General features: G+C 54.7%; 2 protein-coding genes across 2 annotated transcripts; one reads left to right on the forward strand and one right to left on the reverse strand.

The window, feature by feature from the left end:
- Nucleotides 1-5,254: 5,254 nt before the first annotated feature.
- On the forward strand, nucleotides 5,255-7,801 carry LOC135607574 (uncharacterized). Its single transcript, XM_065099522.1, has 2 exons — nucleotides 5,255-6,918; nucleotides 7,039-7,801. Exons 1-2 carry the CDS (start codon nucleotides 5,255-5,257, stop codon nucleotides 7,799-7,801), a joined length of 2,427 nt encoding a protein of 808 aa, XP_064955594.1.
- Nucleotides 7,802-7,930: 129 nt separating this feature from the next.
- On the reverse strand, nucleotides 7,931-9,977 carry LOC135607575 (uncharacterized). The gene is made up of 3 exons (XM_065099524.1): nucleotides 9,242-9,977; nucleotides 8,608-9,164; nucleotides 7,931-8,542 (listed from the first exon to the last, which is right to left on the reverse strand). The coding sequence occupies exons 1-3, from the start codon at nucleotides 9,975-9,977 to the stop codon at nucleotides 7,931-7,933; spliced, it is 1,905 nt and encodes a 634-aa protein (XP_064955596.1).
- Nucleotides 9,978-10,422: the final 445 nt, after the last annotated feature.

Consider the following 10,422-nt stretch of genomic DNA (forward strand, 5'->3'; position numbering starts at 1 on the left):
ACTCATGCTGGAGGTTACTCCTACTTCATTACATTTACTGATGATTTCTCAAGGTATGGATATGTGTACTTAATGAAGTACAAGTCCGAGGCCTTTGAGAAATTCAGAGAGTATAAGAATGAGGTGGAGAACCAGACTGGAAAGAGTATCAAAACTCTTCGATCAGATCGAGGAGGTGAGTACTTAAGTACAGAGTTTACTCACTTCCTCAAGGACCATGGGATATTATCCCAATGGACACCTCCTTATACACCTCAGCTCAATGGTGTCTCTGAAAGGAGAAATCGTACATTATTAGATATGGTACGGTCCATGATGAGTTTCGCTGACCTACCCATCTCATTCTGGGGATATGCCCTAGAAACCGCAGCTTACCTTCTGAACAGAGTTCTAACTAAGTCGGTAGTGTCTACACCATATGAGATATGGAAAGGGAAGAAGCCTGATCTTAAGGTTGTTAAGATTTGAGGCTGCCCTACCCACATTAAAAGACACAACCCCGATAAGTTAGAATCAAGGACAGAGCGATGCAAATTTGTGGGACACCCCAAGGAAACTTGTGGGTATTATTTCTATCATCTCGAGGACCAAAAGGTCTTTGTAGCTAAGAGAGCAGTGCTCCTTGAGAAGGAACACATTCTTGATGGAGACAGTGGGAGAATGATAGAATTGAGCGAGGTTGGAGAACCAAGCTCAAGCACCACTCTACAGCCCGAGTCTGTTCAGGTATCTAATACACAAGTTTCAACTTTACGCAAGTCTGATAGAGTATCCCATCCTCCTGAGAGATATGTGGGACATATTAGAGCAGAGGATGTAGAGGATATTGATCCTCAGACCTATGAGGAGGCTATTATGAGTATAGACTCCGGGAAGTGGAAAGAAGCCATGAATTCTGAGATGGATTCTATGTACTCCAATAAGGTTTGGAACCTAGTTGATGCACCCGGAGGTATTGTACCCATCGGTTGCAAGTGGATCTTTAAGAAAAAGATCGGAGTAGATGGAAAGGTAGAGACCTATAAAGCAAGGCTAGTGGCTAAGGGGTATCGTCAAAGGCAAGGTGTTGACTACGACGAAACTTTCTCACCAGTAGCAATGCTAAAATCCATCAGAATTCTATTGGCTATTGCAGCACACTATGATTATGAGATCTGACAGATGGATGTGAAAACCGCATTCCTCAACGGGAACCTGGAGGAGGAGGTGTATATGATGCAACCTGAGGGATTCGTGTCCAAGAACTGCCCAGATAAGGTGTGTAGGTTGCTTAGATCCATTTATGGACTAAAGCAAGCTTCCCGAAGTTGGAACATAAGATTTGATGAGGCAATCAGATCTTATGACTTCGTTAAGAACGAAGATGAGCCTTGTGTATACAGAAAGGTAAGTGGGAGCGCTATTAGCTTTTTGGTGTTATATGTGGATGACATCCTCATCATTGGGAATGATGTAGGAATGCTATCCACAGTAAAGACTTGGTTATCTAGACACTTCTCCATGAAGGACTTAGGGGAAGCATCCTATATCTTGGGGATTAGAATCTATAGAGATAGATCCAAGAGGATGCTTGGCTTGTCCCAGTCCAGGTACATAGAAACCATTGTCAAAATGTTTGGCATTGAAAATTCTAAGAAAGGGCGAACATGGATATGATACCTTATGCCTCAGCAATAGGGTCTATCATGTATGTCATGCTATGTACTAGGCCTGATATAGCGCATGCTCTGAGTGTCACGAGCAGGTATCAGGCGGATCCAGGCTTGGAGCACTGGAAAGCAGTAAAGTGTATCCTTAAGTACTTGAGAAGGACTAAGGATCTTTTACTAGTATATGGAGGTAATAGCCTTAAGGTTGAAGGCTACACTGACTCAAGTTTTCAGTCTGATGTCGATGATAGCAAGTCGAATTCAGGGTATGTGTACACCTTGAATGGAGGAGCAGTGTGCTGGAAGAGTTCCAAGCAAGATACCACTTCTGACTCGACCACAGAGGCGGAGTACATTGCTGCATCGGATGCAGCAAAGGAGGGAGTCTGGGTGAAGAAGTTCATCACAGATTTGGGAGTCGATACAGATAGCGACAAGTCGACTTCCTTATATTGCGACAACTATGGGGTGATTACTCAAATAAGGGAACCCGGGTCTCATCAGAAGTGTTCTGAGGAGGTTCCAGCTTATAAGAGAGATCGTAACCCGAGGAGATGTAGTAGTGGAATTGTTCCATCCGAAGATAACATTGCAGATCCACTGATAAAGCCGTTGTCTCAGATTGTCTTTGAGCGTCACAGGAGTCTGATGGGGATCAGACACATAGGTGATTGGCTTTAGGTCAAGTGGGAGATTGCTAGTCATAGGTGCCCAGCAAGCCAATCACGTGAGTGATGGCACGTGTGACTTGATACAGAATCTTTTTGCTTATTATATTTTGGCGTATATCACTTTATAACTATTGCATAAATGCATATATATATTGTGATGTCCTTGGATTTGTGCAATGGGAATCGGATCGTGATGAGATCACGATAATGAAATCGATTCACCTTTAAACACATATCCTAAATAATCCCGGTCATAGGTTACTCGAGAGGGACATCGTGATAACCGGATAGACTGGTGTGTTGTATACCCGTCCATATGATGGATGCAGCTGGTCTCATAGCTGCTCGTGTAGGGACACTAGGGATACAGTACAGGTGCTCATTGGAGAATGAGTTCACTGATTGATCCGCTTACGGAATGCTGGATGGTTGATGATGCCTTATTGTCAGACAACGATTCCGTAGTCCTAGTGGTGTATCTGGTTCTTAGACTTGAGACACCAAGGATGTCCTGTATGAGTGCTCCACTCTTTGATACCAGACTTATAGGTTTGGCTGTTCCCATATCTAGTACAGCTGGTCATTGGGAGTGGTAGTCGACCTTACGAGGGCTATTGAGTGTCGATAGAGGATCATCCACTCTCGGTATCATGAGAGGAATATCCCATGTGTTCTTGCTCAGACAAATCCCTGGCCAGGGTCATTCGGGTTGAGAGAGAAAGAGTTCTCCGGGAGAATCCGATTAGAGCGAGACTCGAGTAGAAACCGTATGGGTCTGACAGCACCATGCTCGATATACGGTCTCTGGGATATTAGATGGATGAGGGACTATAGGTACATGGTAACTGAGGACAGACAGGTCCAATGGATTGGATTCCCCTGTATCGTCTGGGGACTACGGCGTAGTGGCCTAGTACTTCCGTAGTCGATGAGTCGAGTGAATTATTACAGAGATAATAATTCACTGAGTTAGAAGGAGTTCTGACAGGTATGACTCACGGCCAGCTCGATATTGGGCCTAGAGGGTCACACACATATGGTAGGCATTGCGATGAGTGGAGGTTCGGATATGAGATATCCGACGGAGCCCTTGTCTTATTGGATGCAGATCCAATACCCACTAGGGAAAGGACCCATTAGGGTTTTGACACGGGATCTCTATAAATAGGAGGGATTCACAGCCTCATAGGCTAGAGTCTTTGCTTTCCCTTCCTATTCTCCTCTCCCTCTCCACCTCAGAGAAGGCCTGGAGTTTTGAGGAGCGTCGTCGCAACCCTGCTGTGTGGATCACCGCTAGAGAGGAGGACGCTTGACCTCCTTCACCCTCTCCTAAGGATCTGCAAGGAAACAGGGATATACGATCTCCCTAGGTAACAAAATCAATATACGGAGTTTTATGTTTTGCGGATTTTTGCGCACCAATCTTCGCACGACGATGAACACCTTTTTGGGAATCGGGGATTTTTGTTTTCTTGTTCTTCCGCTGCGCATATGATGTCGCCCCCTATGATTTCCCAACAAAGGCAAATTGAGGAGCTCATCCGCCGAGGACACCTCGGTTCATACCTCCGACCAGACAAGGAGCTCTCGCCACGCCCGGAGGGCTCCATCGAGCGACACATAGATGTCATAACCGGCGGGCCGGCGTCCGGAGGGAGTTCCGCGGCGGGTGGAAGGGCATACGCCAGGGCCTCCCGGGCTGAGGATTCCAAACCCGAAAAAGGTCCCGAAGTCACCTTCCCGATCGAGGGATCCGAACTAGCCGAGCATGATGACGCACTGGTGATATCAGCCAGAATCGCCAACGCGCAAGTGAGAAGAATCATGGTCGACACTGGAAGCTCGGCCGATATACTTTATTGGGACGCCTTCCAAAAGCTCGGCTTGGTAAAGGAGAACATGAAGCCGGTATGCTCAACACTCACGGGGTTCACCGGCGCCTCAATCTCGTCACTAGGGGTCATCACCCTGCCCCTAACTCTGGGAGCCTTCCCGAAGGAAAAAACTGTGATGACCTCCTTTCTGGTGGTCGACCTCCCCACAGCATACAACGCCATCCTAGGACGGCCAACCCTCAACAAGACCCGAGCCGTCATCTCAACTTACTATCAAACCATCAAGTTCCCGACCCACGATGGGGTCGGGGAAGTGGCGGGGAACTCCTGGGAGTCCAGGCGCTGCTACTTGACCGCTGTGTCATTAAACAAGAGAGCAAGGATCCAATCCCCGCTGGAAGACCCCCGGGAGGGAAAAAAACCAACCCCCCGCCCCGAGCCAAAGGAAGCCACTGTCGACTTGCCACTGGTCGAAGGAAGGCCCGATCAAACAGTCAAAATCGGGTTGGGACTCCCCGAAAAGGAACGACAACAGCTCGTCGGCCTTCTGCGAGTCAACGCCGACATCTTCGCTTGGACGCCAACCGACCTAACATGAGTCCACCCGGAAGTCGCGCTGCACCACCTGAACATCTCGTCCGACGCCCGGCCGGTGAAACAGAGGCCCAGGCGGCAGGCCCCGGATCGGCAACTGGCCATCCGAGAAGAAGTAAACCGGCTTCTGGCGGCCGGTTTCATAGAAGAGGCAAGGTACCCACAGTGGCTCTCCAATGTAGTCCTTGTCAAAAAGCCTAATGGAAGCTGGCGGATGTGCGTTGACTACACCAGTCTCAACAATGCTTGCCCAAAAGATTGCTACCCCCTGCCAAAGATCGACCAGCTGGTCGACGCCACGGCCGGCCACGCCCGACTCTCGTTTATGGACGCCTTCTCCGGGTACAACCAGATCAGGATGGCACCCGAAGATCAAAAACATACAGCCTTCCTCACCGAGCAAGGGATATATTTTTACAAAGTTATGTCGTTCGGGTTAAAAAACGCCGGGGCAACCTACCAGAGGACGGTGAACAAGATGTTCGCCCACCAGATCGGACGAAACATGGAGGTATATGTCGACGACATGATCGTAAAGAGCCGAACGGCGGAGGCTTATCCCTCCGACCTGGCAAAAACATTCGACACTCTGCGGAGGTTCGGCCTGCGCCTCAACCCCACCAAGTGCGCCTTCGGTGTGACCTCGGGAAAATTCCTCGGATTCATCGTACACGAAAGAGGGATTGATGCCAACCCGGAAAAGATACAGGCCATCATTGACATGCGGCCTCCTCAGACGATCAGAGACCTGCAGCGCCTTAACGGGAGGCTAGTCGCTTTATCGCGTTTCCTTTCCCGATCGGGAGATCGCTGCCACACTTTTTTCCGGGCCCTGAAGGATCCGAAGAACTTCCAATGGACGGCGGAATGCGAGACGGCCTTCGAGCAGATGAAGCTACACCTGGCCAGCCTCCCTCGACTCGCTTCGGTCTCCCCAGGGGAGAAGCTGAGTCTCTACCTTGCCGTCTCTCGGCACGCGGTCAGCTCGGTTCTAGTCAAAGAAATTTCCGGCGACCAACTACCGGTCTACTACGTCAGCCACATGCTGAGCGGGCCAGAAGAATGCTACCCGCCGATCGAAAAGCTGGCGCTGGCGCTCGTCCTGTCGGCGCGGAAACTCCGCCCCTACTTCCAGGCCCACCCGATAGAGGTAATAACCGATCAGCCGCTTCGGCTTGTCCTGTCCAAATTCGATGTTGCAGGGCGTCTCCTCAAATGGGCAGTGGAGCTCGGCGAGCACGACATACAATACATATCTCGGACCGCCATCAAAGCCCAAGCCGTGGCAGACTTCATTGCGGAGCTGACGCCGAATACCGGCGAAGAACTCGAGCCGCTGCGCGATACCTGGACCCTCCACGTAGATGGCTCGGCCAACGCAAAAGGCGCCGGCGCGGGTCTGGTACTGACAACACCTGACGGCCGCTCGATCGAGCGCTTGTTCCGCTTCGGGTTCAGAGCCACCAACAACGAGGCAGAATACGAGGCTCTCCTGGCGGGGCTCCAGTTGGCACTGGAAATGCAGGTGACCGACATACGCGTCATCACCGACTCGCAGCTGGTGGCTAGGCAGCTCGACGGCGAATACGAGGCCCGGGACCCGACTATGGCGAAATACCTAGCGCAGGTAAGAAGCCTGGCCGCCAAGTTCGCCCATTTTGAACTGTCGAATGTTCCCAGGAGCGAGAACCAGCGAGCCGACACCCTGGCTAAACTGGCGTCCAGCCCGTCCCCCTGGGCTCGACCCGAGACCGAAGAACTCCCCCGCCGAGCCATAGAGGTCGTCGCCACCGTCGCTCACGGCGCGCCGGCCACTTGGGTACAGGAGATGTTACGCTTCAAGCAGGACGGGACCCTGCCCGACGATACAACTACAGCTCGGCGCTTGCGTCGAACGCAGGCGTGGTACACCGAGGAAGGAGGACGGCTGTACAAACGGTCTTTCTCGCGCCCCCTGTTGCGCTGCCTGGAGCCGAGCGAAGCCTGGACGGTTCTGTCCGACATGCACGAAGGGGCTTGCGGGGAACACATAGGCGAGCGAGCCCTGGCGCACAAGGTACTCCGACAGGGGTACTACTGGCCGACCATGCGCCAGGACGCAAAAGCTCTCGTGCGGCGATGCAGCTTGTGCCAGGAGCACGCCCGTACTACCCGACGGCCGGCGGTCCTGTTCACCCCCGTCGACTGTGCCTGGCCATTCGCGCAATGGGGACTGGACATACTCGGGCCTCTCCCGCCCGCCTCCGGCCAGCGGAAGTACATCATCGTGGGAGTGGACTACTTTACCAGATGGGTCGAAGCCGAGCCCCTAGCGACCATCACGGAGTCGCAAGTGAAAAGGTTCGTATGGAGAAACCTCATAACCCGTTTCGGCCTGCCCCAGTCCATCGTCGCCGACAATGGACCGCAGTTCGCCGGCAGGAAATTCCAAGAGTTTTGCGCCAAGCACAAAATTCAACTGAGGTTCAGCTCGGTGGCTTACCCCCAGGCGAATGGGCTAGCTGAAGTAACCAACCGGGCCATCGTCGACGGACTCAAGAGAAGGGTATCCGCTACCCGATCGGCTTGGATCGACGAGCTCCCGAGCGTCCTGTGGGCGCTTCGCACTACCCCCAAGACCTCGACCGGGGAGTCTCCCTATAGCCTCACGTTCGGGACCGAGGCCGTGTTACCACCCGAGGTAGCCGTCCCGACTCCGCGGACGGCAGACTACAGCGAAGAAGCCTCGGGCGAAGGGCTCCGATCAAACCTGGACCTGCTCGAGGAAAGACGGGCCGACGCACACCAGAAAGCCCTTTCTTACAAAAGAGCCGTAGCGAGGGTCTACAACCGGAGCGTGCGACCCCGGTCGATAAAGTTAGAGGACCTGGTCCTGCGCAAAATCGAGGTCAGCCACCCCACCCAAGTAAGGGGGAAACTGGCCCCAAAGTGGGAGGGACCCTATCGGGTCATCGGAGTATCCCGACCGGGGACATTCAGGCTCGCAACAATGGATGGCGACCCCGTGCCCCGGACTTGGAACATACAGAACCTTAGGAAATATTTCGTCTGAAGAAATAGACAATAAGCAAACACAGAAAATCAGGAGGAAAAGATCATCTTATTAAAAAGGAGGGGATACAGAAGCCAAAACCCATGCACAAAACTCTCACACCCTCGACCCGACATACAAAAACGACCCTCACTCCTCACTCGGAGTCTTCGGGCGGTCGTCGAACGGCACGTCCTCCGGCATATCCACCTCCAGGTCCACGGGGTGAGAGGCGAACGGATCCCTTTCCACCTCGGAGCCGGGAGGGCACGAACCGAAGCGACCCAGGGCGATCCTGTATCCATACTCGTAGGATACTCGCCCCATTCGGGTCAGCCCGAGCTCGAAGTTCTCGGACTTCTTGTAAGCTTCGATCGCCTCCTTGTCCTTCGACGGGCGGAGGCGAACCTCCTCAGCCAACGCCTCGGAAGCAGCGCGGGCTTCAGCCTCGGCCTTCTCCGCCCTCTTGGAGAGACCAAGCGCCTCTGACTTCGACCGGCGGAGCTCGGCCCGATCCAAACGAAGGAACTCCTGGAGCTCCTTGACCGAATCGCCCGACCGCTCGAGCTCTGCTCGCAAACGCGCCACTTCTTCCTCGGAACAGGTCGCGCGTTTTTCCGCAGCCGCTACCGCCTCGGGGCCCGACCCAGCCCGAATCTCCTCTAGCTGACGACACAACTCGGAGTTGCGCTCGCTGAAGTCCCAGATTATCTGGCCAGCGTCGCGCACTCGGTCCATCAGCGCCGTCGAATAATGGAGGCCCTGCCACAAGAAAATAAGGGTCAGCGCACAATCGCCGGGATACCCGGAGTTAGCGAAATGCTTACCAATGTCAGGAACCTCCCCGCCTTGCTGAGCATGGTCTCCGAGGGCAGAGTGTACAGGTCCCGAGCCAGGTCGGGGTGGAGCACGCCTCGAAGGAAGGCGGCCGAGGGATCTCCCCCGGCCCATACCCGGTCCCCTCGGGATAGCCCCTTCCATCGGGCGACCAGCGGGTCGGAAGCCTCCCCTGTCGGAAGCTCGCCCATCACCGCTGCCCATAGGGGCTCGTCGGCCCCCGCGCGTAGCCCGCACAGATCATCCACCGTGGGCAGGTTCGCCCTCTTCCCGGCCGCCCCCTGGCTAGGCCCTTCAAATCGGGAAGGCCCCTCCTCCCGAGTGGTCCGCTTGGCACCCACGACTGTTGGAGGAGCGGTCCCCGCCTTGGTTTTCCCCGGACCCGTCGTCCTCGCCTTCTTGGACGGACGTCCCGCAGGGATCTCCAATGGGGCACCCGCCGAACCGGGCACCGGGTCGGCTGGGGAACGCGGAGGGGAAGCAGCGGACTGGCGCGGGGAAGAAGCCGACGAAGAGCGACCACCACGGAGGGACAGGAGCTTCATTCCTGTGAAGAAAACAAGTGAAACCGTCGCAAACTGTGGAAACAAATAAAAGCGTGGAGAACACCCTCTATAAACATACCCCCGAAAGCCGGGCTAAGACCCGCCTCGGCTAGCCACTCCTCGGTCATAGCTCGGATGGCCTGAGAGCCGGGAAGGATTGCCCGAAGCCTCTTCAAATCCCGACACTCCTCGTCGTTCAAATCCGGGACGGTGTTATCTATCACCCTCACCGCCCACCGAACCCCGAAGCCCCAATCCCTCGGCCAGCTGACGTAAAAAAACCGCCCCTTCCACCCTTTATTACTCGAAGGGGCTCCCCCGACGCGAAAGCCAGCCCGGGCCGACACGAAATAGCCCCCCGGCCCCTTGAGAAGGCGGAAACATGAAAGAAAGAGTTTTCGGGTAGGGGTGATGTTAGCATAGTAACACTCCCCCAGGAACGCTACCAGGTACCGCCATGAGTTAGGCGTCACCTGGGAAGGCGAAATCCGCCAGAGAGATAGGCAGGAAACAATAAGGGGGTGGAGGGGAAGGCGCAACCCAGCCTCTAGGGCATCTTGGGTCAGCGCAAAACCTCGGGGGATCGGGTCGTATGACCGCTGCCCCGGATCAGGGGCAACCAGAACAAACTCCTCCGGGATGTAATAACGCTCCCGGAGCTTTTCCAGCGACGACCCGCTCACCACCGAGTCGAGGTCGTGCGGCCACATTAGCGCCTCAAGGGCTCGCGCCGCCTCCTCGTCCGGGGAAGACGGAGGCATGCTCTCCCGGACTCTGTCGAGGGACGAAGGCGAAGAGACAGGCGAGAAGGACATTCCTTACCGGCTTTTGGAACGAACAAGAGAGACGACGAGGGAGCGACTAAGGAAAAACCCGCCGAAAGAGACGTCCCTTCGTCTCCCCCTAGCGGCCGACAGCTCATCCGCACACCCGCTCGTATCAGGGAAGACCAACGGACACCCCATCATAAATGCGGACCCAAAGCCGCTGCAAGAAACGACGTGGAGAACGGCCACTACGACTTCTCAACGCCTAAAAAGAACGACGATCTTGCCTCACGTTTCCCGAGACCACCTCCTCGGCGCGGCCAGCCCGCCCGAGACGTGCTCCTCGGCAGCATGCTCCCCGAGACCACCTCCTCGGCGCGGCCAGCCCGCCCGAGACGTGCTCCTCGGCCACATGCTCCCCGAGACCACCTCCTCGGCGCGGCCAGCCCGCCCGAGACGTGCTCCTCGGCCGCATGTTTCCCGAGACCACCTC

The sequence above is a fragment of the Musa acuminata genome, chromosome BXJ2-3 (genome assembly GCF_036884655.1).
Source record: "Musa acuminata AAA Group cultivar baxijiao chromosome BXJ2-3, Cavendish_Baxijiao_AAA, whole genome shotgun sequence".
Taxonomy (NCBI): Eukaryota; Viridiplantae; Streptophyta; class Magnoliopsida; order Zingiberales; family Musaceae; genus Musa; species Musa acuminata.